The sequence below is a fragment of the Lactuca serriola genome, chromosome 8, assembly GCF_051521515.1.
Source record: "Lactuca serriola cultivar US96UC23 chromosome 8, Lser_US96UC23_V15, whole genome shotgun sequence".
Taxonomy (NCBI): Eukaryota; Viridiplantae; Streptophyta; class Magnoliopsida; order Asterales; family Asteraceae; genus Lactuca; species Lactuca serriola.
In genome coordinates, this window is record NC_136415.1 from 300009503 (window position 1) to 300029373 (window position 19871).

A 19871-nucleotide genomic window follows, 5' to 3' on the forward strand; every position below is an offset into this window, starting at 1 on the left:
TTGAGGAGTGGGAGTAGGCGTCGGACCTAATGGTTGAATCGTAGGTCCATTTGGCCCCTGTTGTGGCGTGGGTCCAAAATATTGTCCGGGCCTATAGGTGTGATTAGCCCGGTGATTTGTAGATTGATTCGGTCCATGAGACGGGTATGGTGATGGCGGTGGATACCATGCTTGCAATCCATTCCATCCTTGCTGCCATTGATTTTCTTGGTTCCAGTTTTGGTGGCCACGACCTCCACGTCCCCCGAAAGCTTCTGCCACGTCCTCGACCAGTAAAGCCTCGCCCGCGAGTGCCTGTACCTCTGCCCGAGTAGTTGCTATAGGGTTGACCTTGATTGCGTTGACCAGCTACTTCGTTTTGTGGTGACCTACAGAAGTGGGAGCAACGAGAACCGTGTGGGTTTGATTTTGTCTAGCTTTTTGTCTGTGTTGTTCAAGTTGTAACATGCTGCGAGCTGTTTCAAATGACGGAGAGCTTTGATTGATGTAGGCCCCAACAACATGAAACTCTGGTGGCAACCCACGAACCATTTGTAAGACCAGTCTAGACTCAGTGACTGGGTTCTCAACATCTCCAAGCTGATCAGCAAGATCTTTAAGTTTTTGGCAATAAGATTCCATTGATGAACATGCTCCCAAAGTAAGACCGGTGAATTCATGTTCAAGGGTTGCTGCACGTGACCCTTTGTTGTTGAGAAAAGTTGATTTGAGTTTATTCCAAGCGGCTTGGGCAGTGGTATCAGTCTCTAAGATGCAGACCATCAATTCATCAGACAAGGTGTTGTATATCCATTGAAGGACAAGCGCGTCGATTTCAGCTGATTGGAGGTACCCGAGATCGGTTTCAACCGGTGCAGGAGTGTCATCAATGTGATCGAGAACCTTGTTAGCCTTGGCATGAACACGAAACAATTTTGTCCAGGACGAGTACGCGACTTTTAAGCCATCCAATGTTCGGATCTTTGTCTGGATGTTTGTGATGTGACAGTGTAGGCAGGGCGCAAGGCCATGGCCTTCACCTCACCTGAACCAGAAGCATCTTTTGTCATGGAAGAGATGAAGATAAAACCGTGGCTTTGTTCTTAGAAAAAAAAATTCGGCTGTTAGGGTTTACAGGCTCTGATACCATAACAACGATTATGGATATTGAATTGATGTCCTTTGCTAATGAATAAAGCCCTATAAATTGGAAATAAGATACAATCGGATATACCCTCATATGGGGGGTATAAAATAGGAAATTATATAATAGATAATTACAAGATATATAAATATCATCCTAAGATATGATCGGCTAATAAGTGGATCTCGCACCTAGGCATATGATAATTGCATTATATTCCCCTAAAATGGAACATGAAATCATATTAGTTGAGAGGCAAATTGTATGAAGTAGCAACATACTTTACTCTTTGTACGAATATAGGCAACGTACTTTATCCTCTACTCATAAATTAATAGAAATAAATTTACATTTCTTTACCCATAATAGCAGGCACTTAGAGATATTCTTTACCGATAATTGCAATATGTAACTCATAACAGCAACACACTTGAGCTTACATTTGTTTTACACATAATAGCGGCGTAGAAACAATTGTTTACTCATAATAGCATCATATTTACTTTTCTTTACCAATAATGACAATATGTAACAAATAAAGTACAATAACCTATCCATAGTGATAACAAAATGCAAGTACATAGGTAAAAAATAAAGTACATTGTTATTATATGTAAAGTACATTGGTATTCTCCCCGATTCCCCTACTTAAAAGCATCTGATTAACAGAAAAATCAGCACCACAGTATTCGTAAATAGACTTCTAGTTCAAGGAGATCCACAGTTAGATCTGCAGTCCTAAACCATCTCACAATAGTTATGTATATCTAATAAAAGAACATCTAATCAAATAATGTTGAAAACCAAGAACTACTCATGGATATTTTTGAATTCATTCAAACAATCTTATCTAACTACTTGAGATCTTGTTTAAATACCAAATCTAACAAGAATTTTAAAAGTGACACCTTTAAACAACATTCATATTACAAATAGAAAATCCAAATAATAGTATAAAAAAGTACAGTAGATATTAGAAAGCAACACAATCATTAATTCCAGAGTATCTATGCAACTTCTCTTCCTCTCGTAATCTTCACAACTCTTACAACGACAGCAACATATATCTTGTCCATGGTTTCCTCAACAAACATGAAAAGCTTTTGTCTCCACTGTTTCTTGAACAACAGAACCCCAATAACACCCCAAAACCCTGTTGCAAAACCACAAATTACGTCCACATAAAACAACCATACCTTAATCTGCTCAACAGCTGCTTCATGTTTCTTCTTGATTGTTGTTGTTGGTGTTGGATCTTTGTGATTTGGGCAAGTCTTAGGCAATGGAGGTCCACATAGATCTTTGTTCCCTTCATATACTGATGGATCAGTCAGGGTCTGCAATTGATTTCCCGTTGGAATTCGTCCTGACAGGTGGTTGTGTGACAAATTCAAATGGCTCAAAAAAGTCAAAGCTGCTATGCTTGGAGGGATCCCCCCAATCAACTCGTTTCCAGATAAATCGAGAGAAAATAACTTCGCCATGTCTCCTATGGTGTGTGGAATATTCCCAATGAGATGATTATTTGACAAATTAAGAGCCACTAACATGGAAAGTGCAGTTAGCTCTACCGGTATTTCTCCAACAAGTTGATTACTGGAAAGGTCCATGTTAAAAACCATATGCCAGGTTGTTGTATATTTAAGATCAACACCTTTCATGACCTCTTCAATAATCCCATCATTACCGAGATAATAACCAACTTCCCCAGATCCACTATTATTAATCATGGCACTCAACTCTCCGAGACAAGGAGGGATGGGTCCCTTTAAGTTGTTGTGTGCAACATCCAAAGTTTGAAGATTTGCAGCTTTGCACAAAGACTTCGGAATTCTTCCAGTGAAGTTGTTTTTATGCAACCTCAAAACTACCAAAGATGTAAGTTTCACTCCTATCCACTCCGGTATATTTCCAGACAACTTATTGTCACCCACATCTAAGATACTTAGATTGTGTAGATTCCCCAATTCTCGAGGAAGCTCACCAACAAAGTAATTGTCATTCAGTTTTAACCAATATAACGAATTAAGAGCTATGCTACTTGGAATGACACCAGACAACCGATTTGAGCTAAGTATCATTGTATACAACTTTTGCAAGTTCTCAAGACAATTGGGAATTCCACCTGTTAACCTATTTCTGGAAAGGTCAAGATATTCCAAATCTGTCCTTCTGCATAATGACCTTGGAATCATCCCACTGAAAAGGTTATTTTCCAAAAGTAATACCGGCAAAATTATATACCGACCATAAGTTTCCCCATTAGGGAGGTTCATCAAAGTCCCATTGAGTTTGTTGTGAGAGAGATCTATGCGAGGAATGATGGGCATCTTCCGCAACCATGTGGGCAGCTGTCCAGAAATTGAAGCTTTGGACAATGCTACCCACCCAAGTTTCCTTTGATTTCGAAGCCATTGAGGAAAACCATTTACAATATTGCAAGAACTGAGGTCAAGAACTACCAGCTGGAATGGAGGCATCGAGTCACATGATACATTGAATGTCAACTTGGTGTTAGAAGAAGCATCCAAGTACTTCAACATTGAAAGGTTAGCAAAATGGGCTTCAGAAACTACTCCTTCTAGAGAATTGTTAGAGAAATCGAGATATTGGAGTTTCGAAAGTCGCCCAATTGAAACAGGAATACTCCCATTTAACAAATTTGACGACACACGGACTGATTGTAATGAAACCAGTCTCCCTAGAGATGTTGGGATGGGGCCCGTTAACCGATTAGAATCTAGATTCAAATATGTTAAAGCTGTGAGATTTCCAATGGATTCTGGAAATGAACCCTTCAGTTGATTAAAAGAAAGGTCGAGTTTGGAAAGATTCATGTGGAATGTAGGAATGGGACCGATTAACTGGTTATAGGAAAGATCAAGATCAAGAAGGTTAGGCATAAGAGGAGCCAATGAACTCAACATGTTTTGCGAGAGGTCAAGTACTCTTAGGGAACTCATGTTTATGAGAACAGATGGAAATGCACCTTCAATTGAATTTTCACTAAGAACCAGGTGCTGGATGTTAGAAAGTCTGCTGAAATTAAGATGAGGGGAAGATAGATGAATGTTATCAAGCCCACAACCTGACAAATGTAGCTCTGATAAAGAAGGTATCATGCTTAGCAGGTTTGCTAAGTTCCATGCCAAACTAAGATTAGAAGATGAAAGATCTAGAAATGATAGGGATGACATGTTTTGGAAAAAAACAGGGAGCGGACCTTCAAAATAATTGAAGCCAAGATCCAGGCGTATGATGTGGGGTAGTATTCTACTTGAATTAAGAAGAGGACCAAAATCAGCATTGGAAAGACTACACCATGACAAACTTAACACTTTTAACGAAGGAATCATGTAAAACAACGTGTCCGTTTTTTGTGCTCCACCAAGATGTACTGAATTCAATTCAAGATGCCCAAGTGACGAAAGGCCAGAAGTCCATGCCATATCATCTACCATCAGTCCATCTTCGTATGAACTGATATCAAGAACCTTTAAATTAGAAAGATTACCAATGTGGGGAGGAATAATACCTTGAAAATCAGCATATGAAAGATTGAGGTAGCTCAGCTGTTTCAAGGACCCAATGAATTTTGGAATGCGGCTTTTATGAAAATTATTCGCACTCAAGTCCAAGTGTTTAAGATGGCTCAACTCTGCCAAAGACGGGTTCACCTCATTACTATCTAGGAAGCAGCCACTATATCCTCTGAGATCAAGGCCCTCAACAGTTCTATCACAGTGGATTCCTTCCCACAGACAACAGTCATTGCCAACCCATGATGACAACATTCCACAAGGATCTTCAACACTTTCTTTGAACTTGAGAAGAGCAAGTCTCTCTTTCTCAGAGCAAATCACACTGGCATTTCCATCACCCAAACAGGTAAATGTGGTGGAAAACAAAAAAGCTAATACAAAAATGAAACCGAGCCCCAAACCCCTCTGATTCCCCATTATCAACCGTATGGTGGTCTAGTTAGATATTGGGAAAAAATCAAGTAAGAAGATGGATTGTTAAGATGAAGCAATGGGGTGCTATGAGGAAGAAACTAGTTGTTTTATAGAGCCACATAAATAAACAGAAACTCATTATACCATGGAAGACTTCGAAGTCAATTATTCAATGAATGACTATTTTCGTTCTCTCTTGATCAAAATAAGTGGTTTATGCACAAGGTTTCTCTCCATTACATACCCAATTGTATTTGATCAACTCTTTTATAAACTAAAACACAGTATTCAACATACAAGCATTCACCTTTTTTAGAAAAAGAAGATAATTTATTATTTACTGTATGTGTCAAGCCGGATATATAGACAATAATTTCTGTAACTTTAAATTCAATATTTGGTATTATCTTTTTAGAAAAAATAGTCTGTGAAATGCATTACAGTCTTGTTAGTTGTTACACCTGAAAATTAAAAGAAGCCTTGAAATAATGAATCAATATGCGTTCAACTTTTTTTTTTTAACTTGTGGTCATGAAATTGAATTACTTTGTTTGATTATTGTGAATCCGTTCTTCCATGCACATAATGTGTTGTTTGGTTTGAAGAAATTAAGTGGTGATCAAGACATCAAGAAACTTATTAAAAGTACGAATAGAAATCAACAATATTGGAAGACTTGGAAGTCAATAAAAGATTAATATCGACAAACTTATATTATACTTTGGATACCAGATAGCTAGTTAGATTTGTGCATTACCAACAATCAAGTCAAATATTAAACAAAACGAAGAATTTATCAAATCCCACTAATTAGCTGATTTAATATATCTTGCAAATTTTCAAGAAAGCACGTTTCCAATTAAAATGATTTTTTTGCCTAGTTGAAGCTGGTTTCAAGCTGTTCATATTTGGGAGCTAGCTTTTACCAACATTCACACCTAATACAGTAGACAGAATAAATTTCTTGATTCATCTAAAATATATGTGACTTATCAATGATTTTTAACAAAAAGAATGCTCAAAGGTATTTTAAATCATATTTACATTTATGAAATTCAAATAAAGCTATTGTTGCATGCTGGAGCTCATGTCTGTAAGGTTGTCATTCAATGTGTATAAGAGGCTACATCTGTGTTGATAATTATGGAAATTTAATTACTTGAAAATATAAATTGTATTCTTTTGTCAAAAACAATACTTGATATCATGAAATACTTTAGGCTTAGACTCATAGTTATAATGGAATTCACTATTGTCATGGAAGACTTGGAAATTAATGGAGACTTTGTATCCACCAACTAGTATTCTTTCTGCTTCTAAACTATTTTTCGTTTTCACTTGATTAAATGGCTTTTGGTCAAGTCTATTCCCCATGGTAGATGTAAGTGTATTTTATCACAAGTTTTAACAAAATATGAACTGAGTAAATTAAGTTACTTCATGAAAATAAATACAGCACGTGGGGCACAATTGATTTGGTAAATATTTGTTGAAGGAAGGCTATAAAAGTTCTTATATGATCTGGCCATGCATTTTTATGAGTAGACATGCATGTATCTGAATTTGTTATGATTCGCGTATATCTTGATGATTTGAATATACTTGGTATCTGTAAAGAGCTTTCTAAGGCTGTTGAATACCTGAAGGAATTTAAGATGAAAGATTCTGGAAGGAGGAAACTTTGTCTTTGTTATAAATTGAATATTTAAAGAATGGAATACTTGTGCACCATGAAGGTTATATACAAAAGATGCTAAGATGGGAAATATCATATGTATTTGTATGTGTATCAATGTATATGTACCAGAATTAATTAAGTGTTGTTGGACCATTAATGTATCTCGCTGATCATACACAACTTGATATATTATTCTTTGTAAAATTGCTGTTCTTAGAGTACCACATCTATCTACATCTAATGTATGTGTATCAAGTATATTAGCATGAGCGGAGTTGGGAGTAAAAAAGAATCCAGGCAAATAGGTATCTGATTGGTGCCTTTAAACATGCATTACGCTAGGTTTTTTTTGCTTAAGCCAATAAGTCATTATAAAAATAAATCAAACACCATATATTACTGTCTAGATACAGCTCCTTAGACAAGATTCGCTGCCTACTGAAAAAGGTCTAGAAAGCTCATGACTTTATTTTTTATAATACATTCTCATAAGGAGATAACTTACTAATGTAAAACTGCAGCTTAACACAGAAAGTCGTTCCTTGTAAACAAGTCTTCGAGAGCTTTTCTTCTGTTGAAACATACATTGGAATGTTTGCGGTTGTACGTGCAGTTAATAGCGACGTGAAGAAAATAGCGATTCCCTGTGCCGCTACTATTAACAAAATTGACCGCATTTTGGAATTTGAATAGTGTTTTAGTGGAGTTTATCGTCCGAGGCGGGGTATGGTGCGTGGGTTTTGACCTAATTGCCCTTCCACTCTCACCTAGTCGTCGTCGTCGTCTGTAACCTAGTCGTCGTCGTCGTCTGCGTATTGAGTTTTGATCTGATAGGCCTGTCGTCATAGACTTCTCTCACTCCTAATCAATATCTGAACTTCGACCGACGACCCATGAAGAAAACCTTCAATACTTCACAGACTTCACTGTCGTTGGGTCTTTCTGTTTGTCTCGTTTCTTTTGAGTCTCTCTATTCGTCTTTTTTCTTCAATTTGTTTTGGTTTATTAGAATCGCCAAAAAGGAACAACAATAATATAATATTTAGTTTTTATATTTTTTTAATGTTTATTTATATATATGCGGTGTCTAAATATTTAACAAACTAGTTTATAGATTTAATTTGATAAAAAAAAAAATTGACAATCCTTCGGCTTTATATGCATAATAGTTTATTTATCATTATTTATAATAATATTTTTAGCATTTATACGATAGCATGAAAAATATATGTATATATTTTTTTAATAACTCAAATTGGTATATACTTTATAATAGTAATGGAAAATCATACATACTTATAAAGCTAGCATTTTTTCTTGAATCTCATACATTTGAAACCCATTTTTTTTAACTTTTTCAAACCACATTCATTTGAAACCCTCTTTTTTTAACTAATGCAACTTAAAAGTTTTCTTAATTATGATTTAACATTCAAAAGTTTTATAACTTATATTATGTTTAATTAGCATTTAGTGAAAAGTTTATTATAAAAATGCAATCTTTTGTGTCTTTTGTGTTATATAAAATCTTACATGTAAGAAGGATGTCATAAGAAAATGAAAAGAATTTTTTTTTCAATAGGCACAATTCCTTTAGAACGTATTTACAGTGATGAAATCCCCTAAAAGAGCTCTACAAGTCAAGATTGTGGATGAATGTATCATTTTTTACTTATAATTTGATCGTGTTATATTTTTTTCCAGTAATATAAATAAGACCATTCAAAATCATATGTTTAGAGATATTTTGTTTTCTAAAGCCATATTGATTTGAAACCTACATAACTTTTTATATTCGTTAAATAAAACCATTTATAGGATTTATAAATTTTCATTAATTTTTTTGTATTCTCTTATTATATATGTAGTTATATTACTATATTTTTCTTACAAAAAGTCGTCATTTGGTTGAAGATATTGTGATTCAAAAGTTTTCATATAGTTGAAGCATTCACGATCCAAATATGATGATTTGAAAAAATGGGTTATGTCGCATCGATGGTAATTGTAATATTATTTTTTCTTTCAACCAAAACAAATGAAGCTTTTATGTTCTTTCTTTATATTCAGTTTCTCATTTAATCTTTATATGTGATTTGTGTGTATTACACATTCTTGATTGTGACTCTTCAAACATCAATGTCTTGCTTGGAATATCTTTCTGATTCTTCTTTTTCAAGAAAAATATTTTGATTGCAGGTTAGTGAAGAATTATCATGAAGTTTCTATGGTTGAATGGGAAAATTCATAAAACGGATATAGGTTTTTTTTGTTTAAGTAAAGTTGACGAATATTAGTTTTTTCTTTTGATTTAAATGTATGTTTATTTAACATCTTTATTTATATATTCAACCACCCAATGTTCTTATTTATTTGATTGTAGTTTTTCTATTTTGATTATGTTTATTTTCTATTTTTTTTTTTATTCGGTTATCCTACATAACATATTTAAAAGACAATATTTAAAACATAACATAATTTTTAACATTTGATATGTAATTATGATAGACTTATCATGATATGTTCTTCATATGAAAGTAATTTATCCATATTACTACGACAAGAATTACATATGACATTTACGGATATATATATATATATATATATATATATATATATATATATATATATATATGTGTGTGTGTGTGTGTGTGTGTGTGTGTGTTTTTGTGTGTGTGATTTGTTTAACATGTATATGCACATTATAAATTTATAATTAAATATCTTTATGTTAATAATTGAAGGGATTAAAATGATACATCAAAACCAATTATTTAGACGAATATAATAATAATAATAATAATAATAATAATAATAATAATAAATACACATTTCCAAGTACCATATTAATTTAAAACTCACACTACAACTCAAGAGTTTTCTAATTTATGTATATTTATTAGTTACAACTCAAGAGTTTTTAACTTATTATTATTAATTAGTAATCACTAATAACTTTTTATTTCCCTTTCTTTTATAAGGTTGTAAAGTTTTGCTCATTAAAAACATTAATGTATTTGAAAATATTTGTGATTTAAATATGAAGAGTTATAATAGATGTTTTAGTGTTTTTATGTTATTAAAAGTTAAAGTATTTATTTTTAATATTTTTTATTATTTGTTGTGTGTATATATATATATATATATATATATATATATATATATATATATATATATATATCTTTTTTAATACAAATGTTATAATAGATGTTTTTCTATTTTTATGTTACTAAAAGTTGCAGTTCATATTTTTGTTCATGAGTTTTGTTAGCCGTTATTTTATCATTCATTTGATATATAATTTACAATATTTTAAATGGTTTATAAAATTATCAAATAATTGTATATATCACAATGACTTAAAAATTAAATTATAATGTTTAATAAAACCAATATGTTAACTAAATGTTTGCTTTACTACTAACATTTTGTTTCAAAGTAGAAATATTAAATAATAATTTGGTAAAAATTATTATTATAACTATATAATTCTATTCTCGCGCAACGCGCAAGGATTTACCTATTTTTTCATCATATGCTAAGAGAAAAAGATAATGGTAGACACTTAATTCTAAATGCTTTAAGTGGTTTAGAAGGGCAAAAGAACCCAAACCTCAATAATTCATATTGCCTTCACAATCAACTACAAATTAATTCAATATCTTCTTGTTATTTCTATCAGGTTCCTTGTTTAATATGTGCTAATAGATTCTTTGCTAACAAATTATTTTAACATGTTCTTTGCTAACAAATTGAGATGATGAAAAAAAATCCTATCACGTGAAATTTCAACACAAATTATAGATTTGAATCAATAATTCATCATAGTATCTAATAGTATGTGGGATTAACATAAGCCAATAACGAGGAGCATTAATGATAAGAGATGATGATGAAGCGTAGAAATGTAAAAGATAAACAATTTCAAATAAAGAAAGATGATTCAACCTATCAAAACATATCATTCAAGTTAATAAATGGTTTTAATCTTTTTTATACAACCATATAAAAGTTAATAAATGGTTTTAATCTTTTTTATACAACCATATAAAAGTGCTTATTAGTGATGTCAAACCACGATAAATTATATCTTATAAAAAACAATAATAAATTTATATCTTATATAAAACAATCTAAAAACCTTTTAAGACATAAATAAATAGAAAATTTTTTATCTTATATAAAACAATTATATTTTTTGTTGAGCTTTCGCACAAACACTACGATGAAAAAGGCCATTACTAGCGACAAAAGTCGCCGGTAAAAGTCTCAAAAGTTGTCGGTAATACTAATAGTGGCGACGCGTCGCCGGTATTGAGTCGTCGCTACTGCTTCGACGCTATTGGTCACTATGTCTCTGCTAATGAGAAACGTCGCCGCTATTGACTATGTCGCCGCTATTGAGTTGTATCGCCGCTAATAAGCATGTCGCCGGTAATAATAGTTTTCATTTTTTTTTTTAATAAATGATTTTGGTTGGCGATGATAATGTCGTCGGTAAAAGTGTCGCCGATAATAACAATATTCGATTAAATATCAAAAATAATAGTGACGACGCTAATTACAAATTAAATATTAACAAACATCCCATTAAATATCAAACATAATAGTGTCAATGCAAATTACAAACAAACATCCGATTACAATTAAATATTAAAAGTCATAATATCTGAGTGGCAAAACAACCAAATTTTTACAATCTACCAAGTAGTAAAGCATGACAACATATGCAAATAAAGCGCATCCTTACATACCACCATCTTCGTTCCCATCGTTTCCTTGATTATTGTGGGATTGAAAAAACGAATAAAGTTCATCCCTATATATATATATATATATATATATATATATATATATATATATATATATATATATATATATATATATATATATATATATATATATAAACTTATAAGTTAGATTGTCAAACATAAACAAAAACTATCAAGGTGCGACTTCGACTTCTCGATAAAAGCTTTGAGTCCTGCTTGGAACTCGGGATGGTTTCGATATGGATTAGTAGTCCAGCTTTTATCAATAGACATGATGTTGCTGAAACATAATTTTGGGTTTAGAGTTTAGTGTACAGAATTAGCATTGTTTTTTTTTTCCAATCCACATTTTTTTAACAGTTAAAATAATAAAAATATAAAAAATTAAAAAATTAAAAAAATTAAATTAAAATTTTTTATTTTTTTGTTTTATTAATTAATTTTAATTACAATTACTTGTAATTTATATATGAAAAAGTTGTAAATATTAAATAAAAGGGTCAAAATCCATAAAAAAAACATTTATTACTATTGTAGTTAACTATATAACTTATTGGTTAATTTGAGTTTAGCTTGGGTAGAAACTATATAACATTTTTTTTGTGTTTTTTTTCCAATTATAACAATAATTAATTTTTATTTTCTTTTCAATTATAGCATTCTACTTATAAGAAAACTACATAATTTACATAATACATAAGAACATGAAATTCACATACTTTTACATACATATTATGTTGTTGTGTTGTTCTTTTTTACCGTCGAGATTAATATATATATATATATATATATATATATATATATATATATATATATATAAAATTTATAACATTATATAAATATGTTGCAAATAAAACATTTAAAAACTAGAAACTTTCTACTATTTGTATATAAGTTTTTAAACAATTTTATAATTTTTTTTATGCTTTTTTTCCAATTATAACAATAATTTATTTTTATTTTTTTTCAATTATAGCATCCTTTAACCTATTTTTATGGTAACCGATTATTATTTTGGTTATAGAAATATAACCTTATAAATTAATTTGAAGATTATAAGTTAACTATATAACTTATTGGTTAATTAATTTGGAGTTAGCTTGGGTAAAAACTAGAAACTTTCTAGTTTTTGTATATAAGTTTTTAAATAATTTTATAATTTCTTTTTTGTGTTTTTTTTCAAATTATAACAATAATTTTTTTTAATTATAGCATCCTACTTATACCAAAACCACATAGTTTTACATAATACATAAGAGGATGAAATTCACATACTTTTACATACATATACCACATATACACCAAATACAAATACATACACATACACACAAAATAACATCCTACTTAAACCAAATATGCATAATTTCACATATATACATAATTAGATCCTATTTATACCAAATACAAAAGTTTCACAATCATATACCACATTTACAACAAACATACATACATTCATATACACACAATAACATCCTACTTATAACAAATACATATAATTTCTACCAAATACTAATATACCACATATACATCAAACACACATACATTGGCATATATACACCAAATTCATATATATTCAAACAAATACGAAATATACAATCTAATTTTCACATAATTTCACATATAAATACAAAATTCACAAAAAAATGAAATAATAGAACCTGTAGTGGCGGAAATCAACGGATATGTAGCCAGAAAAACTAGTCTTCACCCGAAAGTACCCTCACCGGAAAAACTGAACAACACCACCAAAATCACTGAAATTGAACAATTTATTGCAATTTACTCATCAAATTCAGCTTTTAATAATCATCAAATGTCCCTAAAGGGTAAACTACAAGTGGAAGTTATACAACTAATTGCCATTCAATCACCACAAACAAGAAATTGAACAACTTACTTCTAATCCAAATAAATACCACCAAAAACAAGAATATGAACAATTTATTACCATTCAATCACTAAATGACGCTACAAATCGAAATTAGCATACAAATTAAAAATGAAATTACCAAATCAACTTACCTTTCTTCAAGAAATGGAGTTAGAAATTGGTCCCAAAGCTTTAACCACACCTAGAGAAATTTGCTTGGAACAATGTGAGGAGAAATTTGCTTGGAACAAGCAAATTGAAGAGAAAAACGGCGAATAATGTCAAATGGCGAAAGGAAACCGGGAGCAAACAGAAAGAAGAAGAATGGAGGGTTTTTGTGTGCGTTTTTTTTTATCTGCGAGAGGCAATAGCGGCGACAGGGAATCCTTTACCGGCGACAATCACTAATAGCGGCGATAAACTGGAGGGAAGGGTACCGCGCCATTTTTAGTGAACTATTAGCGGCGACTTTTTTTAACCTTTAGCTGCGACATATATGTCGCCGGTATTAGGTTAGACAGGATAAGACACCCCACCCGTTGGATTGGATATCTCATTGAACGGTTCAGATATAACAGAGGGGGAAAGCGCGGATTCGGGTGGCAACCCTTTAGCGGCGACACTATTACCGGCGACATTGGTTTTTAGCGGCGACAATATCTAAAGTCGCCGGTAAAGCTCCTTGTCGCCGGTAATAGTGTTGCCGCTAAATGGTATATTTCTTGTAGTGAGAGAGAGCTTCTATGTCATGTTGAGTGCATGAATGAGCTTGATCTAGGAATAATCGGGTATAGGTTGTCTTGGTTTTGCAACGTATCATTCAATTATATGTGACTCTTTGGTTGGTTGCAGTTATGGTTTAGCTTTGGATGTGATGGTGAATATCGAATAATATGTATAGTTGTAATGGCAACTTTTGATCTTCATGTACTGTAAGGGGTTATGGTTGGAGTTTTTGGTTATTTATTTGTGTCATTAATTCGCTATGTAACTGGTGGGTGTTGTGTATAAATGAGGTGTCTTACTAAATCTCCATTGTTGTAATTGATATGAGTTTGCAATATCATTTGTTGAGTCAGGTTAACACATATACGGATGAATGGAGGTTCAAGGGACGTTTTGTTCGGTTATGATACCAGCATACATACGTAAATATGTCGTAATTAAACAACATTGATATAGTTTTAATGGATCATGAGATAGTAATTTTTCATATCTATGTTTCCTCGCTTCTGTTTACATTAGTATGAAATTTATCCTCTATTTGTTTGTTTGATAATCCCCGGGAAATCGTATTTTTCCTATTGTTAAAGGGAGTCTCATGGGGAAGTTTGCTACTATTTTGATAACATTTCTTGTTGGTTTGTTGACCTACAGTTACCCGAGTTCAAGAACGAGTCTTTGTCCCACCTTTATTCCATACTTTTCCATGGGACAAAAACTAACAATATGGTTTTATTAGCATCAATCTCAGAGACTCAGACCCATTCTCATACATGTTGGACGCAGTACAACGTCATAGTTCCAAACCAATGTAAGCCTCTAGAAATCACCCTGGTTCTATTTGGCCGGGGTGTGGGCCTCTTTTCGCAAAACTTTAACAATGGCACCAAAGCAATGTGGTACTTGTTTCCACGTTCAACACAAAGCATACAAATATTTTAAACACAATACTACACCTGTCCAGTTTCAACTTTTGTTCGATCACTATGTGCATCAATGAATCAAAGCCATCTTTCTAGCATTTACAAGTCTACAAAGAATAGAAGCTGCAAATTTAACTACTTTTTTCAACCATCAGAGTTTTTCTTCCTCTTCTTTTATCTCGATCTTCGTCTTGAACCCTCTGTCGCAGGTGAGCTGCTTGACCTTTGACTATGCTTGGGGTTGATGTTTTGACATTTCAGAAGTCTTATTTTCAAACCTGGATCTCTTGGGTGTCATTGGCTCTCTGGGGTCCGAATTTTGGGGGTTTTTGGGTTTTTCGTAATAAATGGTTGCATCAAGGGCATATATTGGTAGAGAAGAGCTGAAATATTTGAGATTTTAGCCACACGGCTGTGTCTCAAATATTTGAGATCTTAAGTACTTTGTTTGAATCACGTCCTCTAATATATATGATCGTTGCTTGTGTCATCTTATTAAACCCCAATAATTGTTAAGATAACCACATTAAAGGTGTCTAAATGTTTGGGAAATTTTGAATACTAAAATAAGAAAATTTTAAATAGTGGAATACTAGATTAATATGCTTCGAATTATGCTAATCACTAAAATATTAAAAAAAAAAGTTACACATTTATATCGCAAAAACGGATTTGCACAACAGTCCTATGAATAGCCGGACTAAAAATTTGCAATCTATTTTTGCAAAAAAATTTGCATATTTATAAAATATTTTAAAAAAATCACAAAAAAAGTTATTGTGCAGAATATTTTCGTAAACGTCATTTGACAATCACTTGTTTTGCAAAATATGTGGTCATTTTTTAATAAACGTGTACAAGATGGTCAGTTGGTGTCCAAACACCTCTGATTTTGATCACTTCATTGATCTTCCTTATAATTATGGCATTGAAATGTACTATGAATTTAAGCTCCAAAAAAACTATATTTGATAGATGAAAAGCAACAAATACAGCAGCAAAACAACAGAAGGTTAAACCAAGATAGATTAAAAAAAAAAATAATAAGCCATTACCTAAATCCTACTTGGAGCCATGTTAATTAAAAGTGACAAATGCAGCAGCAGGTATTTGTGAGAGCAGAAGCAGGTCGAGAGTTACATAGCAGTGCATTTCATGTCAAAATCCAGCCACTCATAGGTTTTGAAATTCATTTCAATAGTAATCAAATAAAACTGGCTACTTGATCTTGTATAAAATAACAAATCCAACAAATATTTTCAAAACTGACACCTTTAAACAACATCCATATTACAAACACAAAATCCAAATACTAGTATAAAAGCAAAATATCAATATTAGAAACCAAAACAACCATTGATTCCCAAGGATCTATGCGGCATCTCTTCCTCTCTTGATCTTGGCAACTCTTACCATGACTACAACGTATATATTTTCCATCATATCCTCAGCAAACTTGAAAAGTTTCTTTGACCACTGTTTCTTCAACAACAGAACTCCAATAACCCCCCAAAACCCTATTGCAAAACCACAAATTATGTCCGCATATAACAACCATACATTGATCTGCTCCTCAGCTGCTTTGTTTTTCTTTTTGATTGTTGTTGGGTGTTCTCCTGGATTTGAGCAATTATTAGGCAGTGGAGGTCCACATAGATCTTTGTTCCCTTCATATATCGATGGATCAATCAGGGTCTGCAGTTGCCTTCCTGTTGGAATTTGTCCTGACAAGTTGTTGTGTGACAAATTCAAATGGCTCAAAAAAGTCAAATCTGCCATGCTCGGAGGGATCACACCAGTCAACTTGTTTCCAGATAAATCAAGAGAATTTAACTCTGTCATATTTCCGATGTTGTCTGGAATACCCCCACTGAGATGATTATTTGACAAATTGAGACCCACCAACAGGGAAAGTGCAGTTAGCTCGACAGGTATTTCTCCAACAAGTTGATTGCTCGACAGGTCCATGTTAAAAACCATATCCCAAGTTGTTTTATATTCAAGATCAACACCTTTCATGACCTGATCAACATTCTCATCAGAGTCGAAAGAGGGAGGAGCAGAGTACCTATATCCACCATCATTAACCATGGCATTCAACTCTCCTAGACATCGAGGAATATGTCCCTTTAAGTTGTTGTGTGCAACATCCAAAATTTGAAGATTTGAACCTTTACACAAATACTCGGGAATTCTTCCGGTGAAGTTGTTCTTGTGTAACCTCAAAACTCTCATATATGAAAGTGTTGCTCCGAACCATTCTGGTATGTTTCCAGACAATTTATTATTACCCAGATCTAAGATACTTAAACCTCGTAGATTACCCAATTCTCGAGGAAGTTCACCAATAAATTTGTTATCATTCAGTTTTAACCGCTCTAAAGAATTAGGAGCCATAAAACTTGGAATTACACCTGACAGCTGATTTGAGCTAAGTATCATGGTACGCAAATGTTGCAGATTCTCAAGACACTTGGGAACCTGACCGATTAACCTATTTCTGGAAAGATCGAGATACTCGAGATCCGTCCTTCTGCACAATGACCTTGGAATTGACTCGTTGAAAAAGTTATTTTCCAGAAATAATATCGGAAATTTATAGTTCCGACCATAAGTTTCTCCATTAGGAAGGTTTATCAAAGGTCCGTTGAGTTTGTTGTGGGAGAGATCTAAGTAACCAATGATGGGCATCTTCCGCAACCATGTTGGCAGATGTCCTGAAATTGTAGTATTAGACAAATCCAACACATGAAGGTTCCTCTGATTTCGAAGCCAATGCGGAAATCTATTTGTGATATTGCAAGAACGAAGTAGAAGAGATACCAATTGGAATGGAGGTATCCAGTCACGGGAAATATTGTATCTCAACTTGGTGTTAGAAGAAGTATCCAAGTAGTTCAATATTGAAAGGTTGGCAAAATGGGCTTCAGAAACTACTCCTTCTAAAGAGTTGTTAGAGAAATCAAGATATTGAAGTTTGGCAAGTTGCCCAATTGAAATTGGAATAGTCCCATTTAACAAATTTGAAGACATGCCAATGAATTGTAAAGATATATGTCTTCCTAGAGATGTTGGGATGGGACCAGTTAACCAATTGAAACTTAGATCCAAATATGTTAAAGTTGCTAGATTTCCAATGGACTCTGGGATTGAACCATTCAATTGATTGGAAGAAAGGTCAAGTTTGGAGAGATTGCCAAGGTGTGTAGGAATGGGACCGGTTAACTGGTTAAAGGAAAGATCAAGATCTATAAGGTTAGGTATAATAGGAACTGATGAATTCAACATGTTTCCTGAGAGGACAAGGACTCTTAGGGAACTCATATTTGTGAAAACAGATGGAAATGGGCCTTCTATCGAATTTTGGCTGAGAACCAGATGTCGGATGTTAGAAAGTGTGCTGAAATTATAACGAGGGGAAGATAAATGCGTTTTATCAAGCCCACAAGATGATAAATGCAACTCTAATAAAGAAGGAATCTTGCTTAGCAAGTTAGCAAAGTTCCATGTCCGACTAAGATTAAAGTTAGAAAGATCCAGGAATGTTAAGGTTGATGACATGTTTTGAAGAAATCCAGGGAGTGGCCCGTTGAAAGAATTGAAGCCAAGATCCAGGTGTTTGATGTTGGGAAGTATTCTACTCAAATTAAGAAAAGGACCAAGATCAGAATCGAAAAGTCTACATCCCCACAAATTTAACACTTTTAAGGAAGGAATCATGTAAAACAGCATGTCCCTGTTTTGTGCTTCGCCAAGATATACCAGACTCAAGTCAAGATGCTCAAGTGACAAAAGGCCAGAAATCCATGTCATGTCGTCTACCATCGGCTCATAACTGTCTGAATGGAGATCAAGAACCTTTAGATTAGAAAGGTTTCCAATGTGAGGAGGAATAATACCTTGAAAACCAGCTTGAGAAAGATTGAGGTAGGTCAGCTGTTTCAAGGACCCAATGAACTTTGGGATGCGGCTTCCTTGAAAATCATTCCCACTCAAATCCAAGGATTTCAGATGTCTTAACTCTGCCAAAGAAGACGTCAACTCATAACCAACTAGGTAGCCTTCATCATTTCCCATGAGATGAAGGCTTACCACATCTCCAGTGACAGTGTCACAGTGGATTCCTTCCCACAGGCAACAGTCATTACCAATCCATGATGACAACATTCTAGAACGATCTTCAACACTGTCTTTGAACTTGAGAAGAGCGAGTCTCTCTTTCTCAGAGCAAACAGTGAGACTGGTATTTCCATCACCCAAGCAAGTATATGTGGCTCCTGCAAACAGAAAACCACATACGAAAATGAGATGGAGCCCCAAACCTTTCCGATTCCCCATTAGCAACAGTAAAGAAATTTAGAGATTGGAAAACTAAATTGGAAGTAGAGAGATGAAGTGATGAGTTGCTACAATGAAGGAACTGGTTGATTTAAAAAGCCATGCAAGTGTTAGAAGTCAATGACAGAATTATATTGTCGTGTGTGGTCCTATGGCTAATTTGTTGTTCTTTTGATCAAAATAAGTGGTTATATCTGGCCACAAATCTTATAAAATATAAACGGAATAAAACACAGTAATTGACAGACATTTATATTCTCGAGAGATCAATGACAAATTAGAATATTTTTGTAAATGATTAACAAAGTTGATATATCAAGCCCGATAGAGGATAATTACTTTACGTTGAAATTTTCATATTGTTCAAGGTTACCAGTCAATTTGATCACAGGTTAGTACATAAGAGGTCTATTTGGTTTCATAGTAGCCCCCACAGTTCACGTATATGTTTTTTCATTATTTTCAGACACCTTAATATTGCATACAAC

General features: G+C 33.2%; 3 protein-coding genes across 3 annotated transcripts; all 3 read right to left on the reverse strand.

Annotated features, from left to right (window-relative positions):
- Nucleotides 1-348: 348 nt before the first annotated feature.
- On the reverse strand, nt 349-1049 carry LOC145068215 (uncharacterized). Its single transcript, XM_079015184.1, has 2 exons — nt 1025-1049; nt 349-935 (listed from the first exon to the last, which is right to left on the reverse strand). The coding sequence occupies exons 1-2, from the start codon at nt 1047-1049 to the stop codon at nt 349-351; spliced, it is 612 nt and encodes a 203-aa protein (XP_078871310.1).
- Nucleotides 1050-2130: 1081 nt separating this feature from the next.
- LOC145068216 (receptor-like protein EIX2) lies at nt 2131-5082 on the reverse strand. The gene is made up of 2 exons (XM_079015186.1): nt 4051-5082; nt 2131-3990 (listed from the first exon to the last, which is right to left on the reverse strand). The coding sequence occupies exons 1-2, from the start codon at nt 5080-5082 to the stop codon at nt 2131-2133; spliced, it is 2892 nt and encodes a 963-aa protein (XP_078871312.1).
- Nucleotides 5083-16249: 11167 nt separating this feature from the next.
- LOC145069039 (receptor-like protein EIX2) lies at nt 16250-19558 on the reverse strand. Its single transcript, XM_079016012.1, has one exon. It carries the CDS (start codon nt 19381-19383, stop codon nt 16417-16419), a length of 2967 nt encoding a protein of 988 aa, XP_078872138.1. The 5' UTR covers nt 19384-19558; the 3' UTR covers nt 16250-16416.
- Nucleotides 19559-19871: the final 313 nt, after the last annotated feature.